The following is a 16,596-nucleotide window of genomic DNA, read 5'->3' on the forward strand; positions in this document are numbered from 1 at the left end:
TGAAAGAAATATTTTGAAACTCTCATCACATATAGTTTAGAATGTGTGATGGATTTACCATGAAACAAATATAATAGAAATACCCAGCAAATACACAGATACTCTCATATATGTTTTTGAAACTGAAATTACTAACACACAAATTCAGATGTCATCATTTATGCAAACAACTAACAATTTTAATCTGAAAGTTGCTCCCCATTATTATTGATGGTTCCAAAGTCAGTAAATAACTATAATTACATGCATTTTAAAAATCTTTTCTTCGCAGGAACTCCATTCTCCAGTGGTGAAAGTCACTTCATATCCACAGACCACTATTAGGAGATACATAGTACAAAATCCTGAACAGGTAATCTATGTTACGCCAACTCTGGTCCCAATCTATAATTCCTTAGAAGTCCATAGTAGAAACAGGAAGTGTGAGTCAGTTACCATAGGCCTAAAAGCAGATTGTTGGACTTTCTTCTGATCATAAAGTTAATTTCTAATCATCTTTAATTCCAAACAACCAGACCTTCTGACTCAGAGCTGCAAGAGTTCCAAGCAGCATGGAAATCCCTGGGTTATAAAGTCTTTCTGCTTCTCTAGCCCCGCCCTTGTGCTCCAGAGGGCTTTTGTGCACTTTGAACCAAAGGAAAAAAGGGACAAAGTTCTATCATAGGCTTCACATAAAACCGATCAGTTGTTACATCTGAGAATGGAGCCTTTAGGCTACTTACATTGGCCATTGACATGCCGTTTGAAAGTGTTCCCATGCCTTTGTTGCCTATGATGTATGAACTTTGGTGCCTATTGATGAGCTCTTTTGAAAATTACATAATTATATTTTCTTCTAAACTATATAACTTTATATTTTATGAACTAGGGTATTATCTGTCTAATCTTGAGGATTAAGAAAACTTTTTCCCCTATAGTAGTAAGCCTTCCTCAAACACACCACACACACATGCAGGCACACGTGCACACACACATGGCCCTTCTTTAGCAGCAACAAGGAGGTTCCTCTTTTTGAAAAAAGACAGAAGTTTCCCAAATAGAAACAGTGTGCCCCAGATAATAACACAGCAGTGCTTCGCTTTGCTCTTTATTGTAAATCTCCACTATTGCAGGAAACAATCCTTCCCTTTGTCTCAAAATAAATGGGATCATTTGCTTCCGCTCTGGAAAGCAAAAGGTTAAATTAGAGTAACACACTTGCTACCATTCTATGTAGATAGAGAGGATGCACTATTCTTCTGTGTGTATCTGTCTCGCCTCTTCTCTATTTTAAAGTCATTTTCTCATGTCTGTTTAGCTAGAGAGGCTGTGTGTGTGTGTGTGTGTGTGAGAGAGAGTGTGTGTGTGTGTGAGAGAGAGAGAGAGAGAGAGAGAGAGAGAGAGAGAGAGTGAGAGAGAGAGAGAGAGAGAGAGAGGGAAAGGGAGAGCGAGGACCTGTGAGCGTACAGTCTCTGCTTTGGGGCGACTGTTTCAGACATTTGCCTGAGTTTTCATATATCCATGTAAATATCAAAAGAGACTATGATCACAGCAAAGCAGCTGCTGGCTCCTCCTTTTGCAGAATCAAATGTTTAAGCAAAAAATTTGCAAAGCGTGTGGGAGAGGAGGTCACAGGGAGGACTTGGAGGATGAGAGTGTGCCTCTTTCACACACAGACTGGAACATGTGCATATTTGCATGCATATTTCATTGGATAACCCTGGCTTTCAAATAATTAATTTTACTTAGTGGGGGTTTTTTTCATAATGTGAGAATTGCTGTGTTTGCTGAGCATATATCCACAGAGAGATTTAAAATATCAAATCATTTGAATTCCAGCCCACTTTGCCAGTGATTCTTATGTGACTTTGGATGAATTATTATTCTTTAGTTAATGGGGAAAGGGAAGAATTAATATTTATTGGATATATGCGCTCTGCTAGGCAATTTACATATTTTATCCCATTTAATCCTAAAAGGGTGAGAAAACAGAAGCACAGAGAAATTAGAAGCGTGTATGCAAGTGTGTAACAAAGAAGCAAATGGTCTCTTTCAGAGAAGACCAAATAGAGGGTTAAGAAGATCATTTTAACACTTTTAAGTCTTTCCATTTTTGAGAACTAAAGCGAATTTCAATCGGATGTTTTATAAACAAAAATAATCTAATTGGCTTTACCAAGCAGCTTGAAAATCCTGCCTAGATATATTCTCCATTTTATTTATCTTAAGTATATGTCTTTTTGTTTGTTCTTCTAAATTTCCCCAGGAGAAGATTCTGGCTTAATTACAATATTTATAACAAGCAGAGCCTCCTAAGTGGCAACTTTATCCTCTTTCTCCTCCCTGTAATTAAACTGAGCTCATTCCACTTCTCTCGCTATGAATTCCTTCAACCTTTGTTCGGTCTTTTTATTTTTGGTTGTTTCCTGACCTTCTGTAGTCTTCATTTATTGTCCTTTGAGTCACAAGACTTATGCATCATGATATATAACGTGACCCAGAAATGAGGGATATATTTTTGTTCCTTCAAGTAGCTAGATTCCAATTGACATTAATCAGTTACATTAATTTTCTAGTGTGACTCTCTTGCTGCAGAGAGAACACTGTACAGCCTTCAAACAAACAGACAAACAAACAAACAAAGGAAATAAGACATGGTCCCCAAACCAAAGGCGCTTACAATTCCTGTTAGGAAGGGAAATAAGATAGAGCCACAAATAGCATATAAAACACATGGTGAGGTGTATGATAGATGCCATGACAGAAATACAGATGAAGTCGCACTGAGGTTTAGAGGTTGGAGATAACGCATTTGTTTGGGGGAGGGAATCCCAGAAGATTTTGTGGTGGTATTTAAGGTATCTTTACAATGAACAGTGTTCTCAGTATTATTTCACTAATGAGGAGGCTGAAACTTAAGTAAGTGCGGCATGCGTGGATCTTCTGACTCCAAATCTTTCACTCTTTGTCTTCTCTGACAGTTATTCTGGGAGCAGTTGTGACAAGATTCGTTAACTTATATTGGATTTGGGGTTAAAAGAAGAGCAGTCATATATGACCCTACGCTTTTGAGCCTGAGACAGTGGGAGAGGCCAACGATAAGGACGAAGGAGGGAGGAGGAGAGGGTGCTGATTTGGGAAAAGGGGAGATTTTATATTTGTTTGAACCAGCGGTGCTTGAGGTGCGTAGGAGGGAAAATGCCCAACAGGCAGTTAAAAATGACCTGGAGAAAGGTCATATTTCGGATAGAAACCACGGTGGTTGTTCCTCTCAAAATTATCACCGTCGCTGTGGGAGTGGGTGAAATAATGGGGAGGGTTGAGGTTAGAACCTTGGGAAAGTCCTCCTGTAGAGGGACCAGAAGGAAAGAGTTGCTTCCACAGGCAGAGGATCTGCCACAGGGGGACGTGACCACAGAGTAACTGGAGCAAATTCAGAGCGGGGGGTAGTCAACGGTCTCCAGTGGCAAAAAGGCCAAGGGGGATGATGTTTGAGAATAGAGTATGACCGTCAGGAGGGCAGTGGTGACAGTTGAGAGACCACCTGCGGAGGCAAATCCAGAAGCCAAAAGCTAATAGGTGAATGGATCCAGAAGGGGAGGAAGTAAGGGAGGTATTGGTCAAAAGGAGAGAGGAGATAGTAGCTAAAGGAGAAAATAAAAGTTTGGAGATCTGAGACATTCGGAGAGAGAGAGAGAGAGAGAGAGAGAGAGAGAGAGAGAGAGAGAGAGAGAGAGAGAGAGAGAGAGAAAACCAGTAATAAGCAAGACTAAAGATGTATCAGAGAATGGAGACAATTGGGATAAGATAGATTCTGGAAGAGACATGAGAGGAAAGGATTCCAGGTACCGACAGAGCAGTGACTTCTGAGGGGAAAAAGAGGAGCATGTCTTTCACTGTAATGAGATGGAAGGAGCAGAAACTGAAGTGAGATTTTTGAGGTGAGGAGGAAAGGGAGGTAACCACATCGGATAGATTATCTTGCTTTCCACCCAAAGTAGAAGGACAATGAGGGAACATGAGCATAGAAGATTGAGGACAATTAAAATAATTCGTAACCATAGTTAATAGAGAATTTGATGAATACAAGTATAACCATGAGAGTTGGGGAGGCCTCCTAACTCTGGATAAGTTGAATTTGTCCTGAGTCTATCTTTTTTTTTTTTTTCCAGCAAGGTTTCGTGGCCTGGGAACAGTAGAGTAGATGTTGCGGATTATGGACTTTGTTAAATGTGAGAACTATTGCCAGAGGTCCTAAAAGTAACAATTATAATTATAAGATCAGCCATCTTTGAAAACACCTGTTAATTTTTAGGGTGGATCTGGCAGCAATTCAAATGCACAGGTAGAAAAAATAAGCTGCCAAAAGAGTCCAACTGTTCAGAAGCTCCTTTGTGAGAAATCTAAGACTTCAGATTACATTTATTTTGGTAACCTGATTTACTCAGAATGATTTCTTCAGAGTACTATTTATTTTTACCTTCTTATAGATCTTGCGAAAATAATAGTCCTCTAAATTTGAAAGATTTTCTCCCGTAAGTTATTTAAAATAATAAGTCCAACACTCATTTCTGAGAGAATTAACACCTAACCCATGTTTCTTCTTAATAATAACTCAGCATTTATAGTAAACTTTAGGTCACAGAGAAGAAAATTTCATTGCTTTTGCTAAATTGGTTTTCCCCCCGTTAGAAGATGCTACGTCCTTGAGATATTCAGCTCATCCCTTTTGGTCTAATCATCTGTTCATTCTCTATGTGGTATTCAAAACAGATATAAACTCTACTTTTGTATATTTTTAAACTCTTAAGCATGTTACATGATTACAAATAAGTATCAAAGGAGCTTTTTTCCCCCCCAAAAAACAGATACAAAATAGCTTCTAGGAGAATTTCTCTAAATACATTCATTTTTACTTTTATTAATTCATCAGCTAGTCAAACTTAATCACATAGGCTTTTTTACCAAAGTATCCCAAGGACATTTAATTAAAGCATCCTTAATTCAAACATCAATATAAGAAGGATGTATCTTTGGGTTCAAGAGTGTCCTGTGTTTTCAACATCCAGTGTTTCAGTTAAGTTGTTCTAAGATATTTTGCAATAGCAGACTCCAAAATTGCTAGAACCTTTTGTTGATTTTGCAATGGCTCTAAAACACATGAACTGGTAACACGCTTGGCCAGTCCCTTTGTAAACTGTTGCCCTGTATACAAAAATAGATGAGTGCTATTTTTGGTTTGTAATAAAACAATTCCCAACTCCTCCCCTACAAGTTAAAGTCTCAAATGAAAACCAAAGGAAGGGAAAGGAATATAATACACATTACATTTATTTCTAACTCCCAGTCTGATTCTTATTAGCCATTCCCTGCTTTCTTTCAGATCGTGGACATGTCACCAGCCTTTATTTCATTAGCTGACATGTTCTAACATAATGCTACATCAATTTAGTTGATTACATGGAGATACAGTGGCGCTTAAAACATCTACTCTGTTTTCAGTATTCAAAGTATATGTTGTACCGAGAGCCTTAGCTTTGATTATAATCACAAGGAACAATCATACACTTCAAGAGTACCCAGACGGAGTTCCAGGGAAAGAAATATTTAATATAGTTCTTCCTACTTTATTGCTCACCGGTGCTGACATATGTTTATTTTGCATTTCTCCGAGAATTCTTTTGCATACAGAGAAACCTGCCAGTGAACTCAATTTAAATGAGGTCGACCTCATGCCCAGGTACCTCAGAGGAAATTCATTATATCCCGCCTTAGGAATGAAAACAAATTATCTCTTCTGCCCTCTTCTTATTTCCCCGAAACACCGTGTTAGGCCTACTTAAATGTAAGAGGAGACAGCCAGTTTATTCTGTTTGAGAAAATAGTCTGTCTTTCGTACTATTCCCTTACTTCTCTCAGACATTAATGGGATATCAGACCACTCTTCTGCTGAAGTCTTCCACTGCCTTAGAGTTTATTAGAGACTGGATATTTGCTCAAGTTAACGTTTCCCCGAAAAGGCACCTTGCAAAGCACAACACGGTTTTTACTGTCTTCACAGGAACCACTGTCTCCATTCCTAAGAGGAGGCCAATTCTTCCCAGGAAACAATGTCATTTATGAAAAAACAATAAGAAGAGTGGAGAAGCTAAATATGGATCAGGTACGGAAAATGTGTTTTAAGGCTTATTTCATAAGTGTACACTTTGGAATCATGAATGTTTTAATAGAGCTAAAATGGCATTCAAATGTCAAGTGCTGGGCAGGATTAGTACAAGTCATTATAATCACCTATTATGTCTACAACCCTTCCTATTTTCATTAACGCTTTCATTTCTTTTTCTGCATGTTATACTGATTGAGAAACTAAAGGAAAGATGTATCAACTCACACGGAAAATTAATGATAGAATCAAACTTTTACAGATATCCCATGCTTTGTATGTTTCTTTGAAGCTGGTCTCACAAAAGTAATAATTTCAAATGTTATAATTTTATCTTAATTCATTTACTACAAAACAAAATATTAAATGACGATATATGAACAGACACATAAAACACCATATGCTGTAAAAGATCTAGATAAGTAAAGCTTCAAATCACATTTTAAAAAGTCCATGACATTTAGCCCTGGCTGGCATGGTTAAGTGGATTGAGCTCTGGCCTGTGAACCAAACAGTTGCCAGTTCGATTCCCAGTCAGGGCACATGCCTGGGTAGTGGGCCAGGTCAGGTCCCCAGTTGGGGGTACCAAAAGGCAACTACACATTGGTGTTTCATTCCCTCTCTTTCTCTCTCCCTTCCCCTCTGTCTCTTTCTCCCTCCCTTCCCCTCTGTCTAAAATAAAATAAATCTGAAAAAAATTCCATGACATTTTGAGGCCTAGTCCAAGATTTTATTTATTAATTTTTTTTTAGAGAGAAAAGAAGGGAAGGGGGAAGAGAGAGAAACATCAATATGCTGTTGCTCCTCATGCACCCCCCCCCCCCCGCTGGGGACCTGGCCCACAACCCAGGCATGTGCCCTGGCTGGGAATTGAACCGGTGACGCTTTGGTTCGCAGGGTGACACCCAATCCACTGAGCCACACCAGCCAGGGCTGGAGGCCCAGTCCTTCAAAGCAGGGCTGTTACTGTAACTAGCAGAAGTTTCCACATGATCTGCTTAGTGGGTTCAAGTATGCCCAGCCCAGATAAAGCCTAGGAATTACCTCTTGGGCATTTTTAAGCTAGACAGTGTATTAGTTTCTCAGGGTTGCTGTTACAAACTACCACAGTCTGAATGGCTTAAAGCAACAAAAATGTATTGTCTCACAGTTCTGAAGGCTAGTGTTAGGAAACCACACCGTTGGCAGGTCCATGCTCCCTTTGAAACCTTTAGAGGAGGGAGTCTGCCATACCTGTCTTCTGGTTTCTCGTAGCCGTAAGTGTTCCTTTACTTGTAGATGCATAACTTTAATTCTCCACTTTTAAATGGCATCTTCCTTCTGTGTCTTCACATCGTTTTCCTTTGTACATGTCCATCTCTGTGTCTAAATTTCCCCTTTGTATGAGGCACTTGTCGTGTTAGATTAGGATCCATCTTAATGACTTCATTTTACGTTGCTTATGCCTCTGTTTCTTAATAAGGTCACATGCTGAGGGACTGCAGATTAAGACTTTAGCATATTTCATATTTTTCTGGGGGAGAAGGGGCACAATTCAACCCCAAACAGGCAGTTAAATAGTCCTGAATGAATTGTGATCAAAAATAATTTTTTTCATATACCAATAAAACATTAAGATAATACTAAATTTTTCATTTTAATTTTCTTCGCATGAAAACACGTGTTATTTTTATGAACACTTATGAGCAGTTGTTACCAGATTTATGGGAACGAGTGCATATTACTTATATGCTGCCCAATAAAAATGAAATAGAATAAACTCTTAAAATCATAAACACCCAAATCTTTAAGATTCTGGGCTCCTTGGAAAACTGGATGTAGTCGGAAGAATACAGAATACATATCTTCCAGAAGAGCAGCAAAATATTTCTAACCATTATGACACCAAATACAAAAATTTTGTAAACTATATTAGTTCTTCAAGGGGCACTCTCTGCAAGCTACCAAATTATAACATTTTTCCTTTATCCTACTGGACTGCCAAAACAATAAGTTTGGCACATTTTCAACTATGAAGAATGTTTGAGGCATATCATTTCATGCTGCTTCTAACTTCTTGTTTCAAAGAAAATAAAGAACTTTTCTAAATTTTGGTCCCTAGAGGAAAATATTGGATATCCTGTATATTATTATTGCTTTCCATTTGGAATACTTAAAGAAGAACCCCGTTAAGAGATCATTGCCACTACTTAGTACTAACTTCAATATTCACATTTCTGTGTCAAAGTTCTACTTATCTTATGAATGACTTCAATGGACAGCCATGAAGACGGCCCAGGAGAGAAGGAGCCATACACGTAGAACAAACTACAACTGCTTTGAAGTAGTTGAGTTTTCTCATTGATAGAAATACAGTAGAATGTACTACACAGCTGTAAAAAAGAGAGAGAGAGAAACTGTTACCTTTTATGATAGCATGGATGGACCTGGCGAACATTATGTTAAGTGAAATAAGGTAGTCAGAGAAAGACGAATACCATATGATCTCACTCATGTGGAATCTAATGAACAAAATAAACTGACAAATAAAACAGAAATTGAGGCATAGAAATGTGGGGTTGGGGGACAGATGAAAGAAGGGGAAAGGATCAGCCAGAGAACATACATGTGTGACCCACAGACACACAGCAGTGTGGGGGAGGCCACAGGGAAGGGGAGCAGAGGTTGGGTGGAGGCAGGAAAGGGTGGGGGAGACGGGGACATCTGTAATAGTGTCAACAGTCAATATAAATTTAAAAAATTAAAAAAAGAAACACAGTAGGGTGACCCAGACAAAGCTAGAACCTGGAGGAACCTATTTAATGTGACATGAGAGTAAATTCCAAATAAGACTAGCTCTAGGAGATGGGACCTACCCAAGAAAAAGGTCTTTGTCTTGGAAGGCTGGTAACGTAGTGCCAGTTGCAAGATATTAGCCAGTTCTTATGAATTGTGCTGTGTGTATTTTTTTTCTCTCAAAGAACACAAGATATGATAAATCAGAAGTGTTTGGTGCCTCTTACATCAAAAATTCAGTTTTTGGTATGCTTCAAAAGTACGAGTAACATGTGAATATCCTGCTTTGGAACAACCATTTCAGTAGTCAGGTGTGAGAACTGAAAATTGAGAACCTGCTAAGACTTCAGTGGTACCAATGAGTGGGTCAGAGGCCAAATAGGCTCAGGGAGACAGACTGTTACCATTCTATGCAAGAGGCAACTGATGCTTTAATAAACGAAGATGAACGAGAACTGGGTTTTGTTTTCTTTATTGTCTTATATTGATGTGTCCTTTCAGAGTGTTTCCTAACCTGTTTTTGTTTTAAGAATCATATTTTCCATGGGAAATTCTATTTCAGCTCCCCACTGACTGAAAGTTTTCTCACCGGTCTGTGAAAGGTGTTTTGTAACATAAAAGAACAGATAATACATTTACTCCCCAAAGTTGTGTAAGACTCCCTGATTACTATACAGTTGGACTTCTAAACTGTGGACGTCTTAGTGCTGGCATATTTGTCAAGTTCTATTTTAGTAGAGCCTAGAGAAAATGATTCAGTCAACTGATTCTATGATCTTTATTGTCTGTATGGCAACCAAGGCAGTTTATATTTGTACAATGTATTCCTTTGCATGTTTTCCTTTCTTTCAAGTATTTTTATATACATGAAAAGATAATTTATACACATGGTTACAAATTTCAAAGCATAAAAAGTATAAAAAGCTACCAAACAGCATAAAAAGAGAATAAAAATGTATGTGGTGAAAAAAAGTAGCCTCTCTGTCACGAACCTTTTGTCCCTCAGCTCCACTTCCCAGAGGCAATCACACTCTTAAAGTTGTAGTTAAAAGCTGCCGCATGTATTTGTAAATATGCATGTGTGTACATTTTTTAAAATGTTATACAAAGGGAGCACACTGCCTTCATTCTTATGCATCTTGCTGCTTCCATGTAACACAGTTTGAAATTGTTCCCTATGAAAAATTGGAGATCGAAGTGTTTTCCTTTATGAATACAGGTCAGCTCTCCACAGTGAAAGGAAATCAAGCATTGAGTTGATACCTTTACAGCTAATTGTATGTGCATGAATGTGGAACTATGGTCCAAAAGAGATTATTTTTTTTCTTTGAAAATGTCTTTAAGTCCCCAAACTGAAGCAATCAGAGATCTCTTCTTATTCCGTGCTCTGTACTTATGAGGAAAAAGAAAAACACCATGCCAAATGAACAAGCAGATAGCAAAGGTTTAGTTTTAAAAAAGTTCCAGAATATTGTTTTCGTGTTGCTTTGGGGATATATATTTCTTAATTTTTTGTTGTTGTTCTATTACAGTTGCCCCCACTTTTCCCCTTGTTCTCCCTGGCCCTGCCCACCAGAATATTCTAAGCACAGTGCAAATTCATCTGAATGTTCCGAAAGAACTGTGATCTCGAAATCAGGAGTTCCAGTTCCAATTTTCCAACCAATTAGTTGTGTCATTTTAAGATAATCATCGAGCAGTTCATTTACTGCTCAAAGCAACCCAATGTGACACATACTATTTCCACTTTTTAAAAGGAGAAAGCTTGCATATACAGTTTCCCAAGATCACACAGTAAGTCATAAAGTCAGATTTAAAATCCATAGTTTCTGGATCTGAAGATTCAGTCACTGTTTTTGAATATTTTTTCTTAATACATGCTTGATTTCCATAAGTGTAAGAACTGCCCGCCCCCACTGTGATTCCTGACATTGAAAATCATACGTTATATTATTTTCTAATTTTATACTCATCTACAGCTTTAGTACTTTAATATTATAGTATTATTATGCAATTAGATGCTGAAGAAAGATGATTTAATATTAATATTCATGATAGTTTTAGTGATAACTGTAAGTAGAATATTAATTTAATCAGAACATGCAAATCCCTGGCCAACTGAGTTAAGTACTTGGATGGTCACATCCACCTGATCAAATACAAATCAAATTTCTCCCAATGGAATAATTTCAAATTGATCAAAATAAACAAGCAAACTAGAAACAGACCCATAGATACAGAGAACAGACTGAACAGCAGTCACAGGAGAGGGGGTTGGGGAACTGGGTGAAAAATACTACAGTGATTGCCAGAGGGAAAGGGGGGTGAGGGAGGTAGATGAGGGTGAAGAGGGGCTATATCTTGATAGAAGGAGACTTGATTCTGGGTAGTGAACACACAGCACAATATACAGATGTATTATAGAATGGTCTTCTTTAAACCTACATAACTTTATGAACCAATGTCACCCTAATAAACTCACTAGAAGTTGAAAATCCATAAAAGCAAGTAAAAAGAAATACTTCATAGAGCACTTAGTAACGCTACAAATCCTAAGGCTTGAATTACCTTGGGAAAGAATAGATTCTGGGGGGGGTGGGCAGAGACAAATGTAGTGGGAAAAATAAATTAATTAATTAAAAAAAAAAAGAAAGAATACATTAACATTTTAAAGACAATGTCGGTTGGGTTATTCTTGATCGGTCACTTCCGCCTGCGTGTGTGTTTCAGGAGTGCCATCCGCAGGTCCACTGCCATCATCACATTATCCAGCAGCCCCAGGTCATCCACTCTCCCCTCTGCCAACAGTCCCACTCTAGCCAGCAAATGCAAACCCTCACGGGAAGCGACTCCATCTCCACAAGCATTGGAAGTGACCTGTGCCACGGGGAATCAAGCCATATACATGAGCAGGTAAGATCGATCGGCTGGTACCTTACAGAATTGAAAGGGCGCTCTTAAAGCCTTCTCGCTCCATTGTACAAGTATCCATATTAAATTGTCCTCAATAGAGTGAAGAGTTCTAGCGCTGCTCTTTTTATTTCATGGTAGCATTTTTAAAACTAAATTTCCCCTTCCTCTCGGAAGACAAAATAATTCAGGTCTACTAGGACCTTAAATCTATGAAGGAAATCATGAATTGATGAATGAATACCTAATTTCTAGCTGATCCTCAGTTTTAAATTGGGCCTAATGGCTGTCAACATTCAATGTTTTTAAAAAATATTCAATAATTTCACGAGGTGTGGTGCTTACATGAACAATGAACTGCAAATGATATTATCGAAGCTGATTGTACTGGCCATACTTCATGGGCTGGCGATTACTTCCTATATGACTTCTTTGAAAATATGGTATATTAAGTCAAGTTAGAATATGCATACAGTTTATTGTATGTTACATCCACAAAATAGAAACTAAAATTTAGTTGCTAAGGAGTAATCTCTTGGGATAAAATTGTCAGTGACTAATTTCTGTTCTGAAGACTTTGGAACCTTGTAAGTGTCTGTTATACAAGTGTTAAAGGAAAAAAAGATTCTCTTGTATATTCGTAAAACTAACAATAATAACTGGAACAATGGGGAATCAACATCATTTGGTTTTTGCAGTAACAATAACTTGCTCATATTGACCCTTTCATAGGCAACTCTTACTAAAACACAAAAGGAAAAGGATAAGAAAAAATAAACAAAGGAGCCTGTCTGCATACAAATTTGATTGTTTTATATTAAATATACATGAGATTAGTTCTAATGACTTTGAATCTGAAATATGCATTTTAGCCATATTAGTCAAAAATAATTTAGTCACAAATAATGTGAAAATCCACATTTTTCTCATCTAAAAAGGCCTAAAATGATCTTTTCTGAATATCGTGTATGGAAATACTGACCTTTAGAATTACTGTCAGACAGGGTCCAGATGGTGTTGAATTTCTTACATTGAATGAATTAATAATAATCATTATAAAGCATCTTATTAGGTTAATTCATTTGAAATTGCCATTTTACGGGTCAAAGCTGGTCAAATAGCAACCATATCATACAGTTCAATCTAATACTTTGCTTCAGTTTCCTCATTATAAAATAAAGAGTCATCATCCATTTCTTACAGATTATTCTAAGAATAAATTGTATATTGTATGTTAAGTATTTACCATAGTTGAGTGCCATTGGTAAGTACTTAACAAATGGTAATTATTAGTTTTTAGTAGTAATTACCATTGAGAAACTACCACTGAGAAACATTAAACCTTCATGCAAGGTGCTACCAACAATACAGAAGCAGGTAAAAAACATTGTCGCATTTCATATAGGTGTTCACCGTCTAATGGGAAAGTGGCAAACACATAAAACAAAATACAAAGCAAAGTACTGTCTGTCATAAAAGAGGAACAGGCAATGTACTTTGGCAACAGAAGAAAGAAGAAATTAATTTCAGCTGGGAGGTCAAGGAAAGCTTTGTTGAGGAGGCAGGAATTGAACTGGACTTTGAAGAGTGAGCAGATTTTTCTATGTGGTCTTATGGTGTGCCATAGAGCTGACATCCAAAGAGGGAATTACATGAAAAAGGTTGTAGGTTTGGGTATTTACATTTTGGGCTTGAGGAGTATGTTTTCAGTTAGTGGTTTGCTTTGTAAGGAAGACATAGAATGAGGAGTAGTAGATTATGAGATCCAAATGTTAAGTTTAAAATTTTGACCTTTGTTTGGTAGGCAATGGAGAGTGAGTGAAGGTTATTAAGTAGGAAAACACTGATAGGTGAGCTTCAGGAGGTTAATCCTAGCAGCTTTGTACAAGATAGGCTGGAATATTGATTCATTTTCTTCTCACAGCGATCAGATGAAGAAGGTGTCAATGTTACCCTTAGTGTTCAGAGAAGGAAACTACCATAAGGACCTGAAGGGGAACCTAATTAACAAAATAAACAAATGAGCAAAATAGAACCAGAGACGCGGAGATAAGGAACAAACTGACGGTGACCAGAGGGGGCAGGAAGAATGGGGGAAAGAAGGGGAAGGGCTAAGTCAAGGAACATGCATAAAGGACCCATGGACAAGGACAAGCAGGGGAGTGGGGGGAAGATTGAATGGGGGGGGTGGGGGGGGCGGGGCGGGGTGGGGGAGAGTAATGGCGAGAAAATGCGGACAACTATAATTGAACAACAATAAAAAAAAGAAGGAAACTAAAAGTTAGAGAGGTTAAGTTACTTGCAAGGCCTTGCACAGCTAGTATGTGGTGGAGCCAAGGGTCTACATAGGTAGCTGAACTTTAGAGCTGATTGAGTTGAGTCACTAATGTGGAGAGTCCTTGATCAGTGGTGTAAATATAAATAGAGCACTAGTTTAAGAGTCCACTAGTGGGGACATATTGGCGATATAACAGAAAGTGGACCAGCTTCAGGGCAGGAACCTGGATTCTGTTTCCAGTTCTGTCCCTTGCAAGCTGTGTGTTCTTAAATACTAAATTTCTCAGAAACACCCTCATCCATAAAATGTTTGCAGTCATGTGTACGTCACAGGATTGATGTAAAGACTCAGTGAAGATGTATGTTGAAAGTGCTTCATAAAGTATAAAGTTCACAACATGAAAAATACCATAGAGAAGGATTTACAGAGAGATTAGTAGGAGCTATTTCAGTAGTCTAAGTGTAAAACTTAAACTAGAATAATAACAGTAGGAAAGGAGTGAGGGACAATTATCAGACATAGGAATAATATCATAGGATTAAGAGCCCTGGTTCATGTGGCTCAGTGGACTGAGCACCGTTCTGCGAACCAAAGGGTCGCTGGTTTGATTCCCAGTCAGGACAGAGGCCTGGGTTGTGAACCAGGTCCCCAGAAGGGGGCGCTCGAGAGGTAACCACACATGGATGTTACTCTCCCTCTCTGCTTCCCTTCCCCTCTCTCTAAAAATAAATAAATAAATAAAATCTTTTAAAAAAATAATAACATCAGATTAAGAATCTTGTCCAGTGGCAAAGGCGATGCTATATTCTTGCATTAGGTCAGTACAACTAATAATATATTTGACCAGACCAGGTAGTGTATACTTCAAAAACGGTAGAGTTGGGTAACTATTAAATTATTTTCTGCTTTCTTATTCGTACTTCAGTTTGAGATCTTTTAAATGCTGGAGGCTTTTTGTATCGATTTTTCCAGTTTTTCCAGTATTTTTTGATGGTAAAGTTGAAGTACGGCTGAAAATAGAACAGTGCCCTGTGAAGCTTAGAGTTCATAATTCCCCATGTGTGAGTTTCATGGCATTGGGACCGTTCTCTGTCAGAGTGGAGATGGAGCCGCCTGGCTGTGCAGATCCCGTGGACAAAGGCCGGTAGCAAGTGAGTTCTCCCACCTAGGCGCCTTGGTGTTTACATGTCTCTTCCACGCAGCGGAAGAGTCTCTTTAAAGAGTAATAGAGCAGAATTAAGTTAGGCTCTTTTAAAACTAAAGGTTGGCCCATTTGTAGTTTGTGTTGAGAGTTAAAGTATAACTGGGGTGGCAATAATAAGGCAGCAAAACCTCAGCTGAACTGATTTGACAAATTGTCATACAGGCAGGGTTTACAAGAAAGACAAATAATGATGTCTATCGTATGTGCAACTCTTTTCCACTTGGCTTGAGGCTTCCACGAGACCTTTGGGAGTCACGGGAAGATTTAAAGAGAACAGCCTTGCTTACTTGGATAGTGCTATTGCCTAACGAAAATACTCCAACTTGCGATGCTTTTTCATTTGGAAATTCCATTGTTGTCGACATCAAGACAGCACAGTGCTCGGCGTCAACTGTTTTTTCTGGCAAGTATCCAGGAAGCTTGCCACGAAATTTATTTAACATAAGTCCTTCACTAATGGTGGAATCTCTGGGCTGCTTAACTCAATAAACTCAGCAGTTCCGCCTATTCCCTTACTTGTTAACACGTGGCTCATGTCCCTCTCTGTATTTATTGCTTTCTTCACCCCAATTACTGCAAATGAGTGCCTTTTGTACCGACCTCTGCCCCCTGCTCATCCTTCCAAGAATTGAATTCATATCTTTTTTGGGCCCGTGATTTCCCAACACCGCCCTTATTTCTTTCCCACTCCCTCCTGCCCCGGTGCCCTTTTGAACTCTTGTTTTGTGGCAAACAAGAATTATTATGTATTAGCTCTTTAAAAATTAGTTTTTATTTTTATGAATTAAAAGTATGCATGTATAGAGCTAAAAAGGTCAAATACCAAAAGGTATATGAGAAATAGGAATTCCCTGTTCCAAGCCTCTTCAGAGGGAGTGATTTCCAACTCTTAGCTTTTTTTTTTCTGCTGTTTACATCCACATAGCTAAATAGTATGCACATACTTATGCTGCTATTTCTTGATTTATGGATGTTGTATAGTATCACTCGATAATTCTGGTATATAGAATTTAATTCTGTAAATCCCCATTTTTGGCTAAATTAGTATGCACTGTTTGTATTACTATTGCCATGAAAATATTATTTCTTGCTGAGCCAGTTTGCATACTATTTTGCTTCTTTGATTAGTATGACTATTTTTGCTGGTATTAGTAGCTTCTTTTTTTTTGGTTTTGTGTTCCAGGTGTCTATTGCTAATTCTTTTCTCAATGCAATTTTATACGGTTAAGTGTTCTGGGTTTGGTGGATCGTCTTCTCTCTTTAAAACCCAGCAGCCCGTATCCACAA

The 16,596-nt window shown here is 38.2% G+C and overlaps 1 protein-coding gene across 1 annotated transcript in view; it reads left to right on the forward strand.

Moving 5' to 3' along the window:
* Window positions 1–16,596, forward strand: part of POF1B (POF1B actin binding protein) — a 64,308-nt gene that overhangs the window by 15,030 nt on the left and 32,682 nt on the right. Inside the window, exons 3-5 of the mRNA XM_054566593.1 lie at window positions 272–352; window positions 6,041–6,142; window positions 11,648–11,830. Coding sequence (XP_054422568.1) covers window positions 272–352; window positions 6,041–6,142; window positions 11,648–11,830 — 366 coding nt within the window. The remainder of the gene's footprint in view (window positions 1–271; window positions 353–6,040; window positions 6,143–11,647; window positions 11,831–16,596) is intronic.

Source organism: Pteronotus mesoamericanus, unplaced genomic scaffold (genome assembly GCF_021234165.1).
Source record: "Pteronotus mesoamericanus isolate MK-2021 breed Mesoamerican mustached bat unplaced genomic scaffold, CSHL_Meso_final contig_177, whole genome shotgun sequence".
NCBI lineage: Eukaryota > Metazoa > Chordata > Mammalia > Chiroptera > Mormoopidae > Pteronotus > Pteronotus mesoamericanus.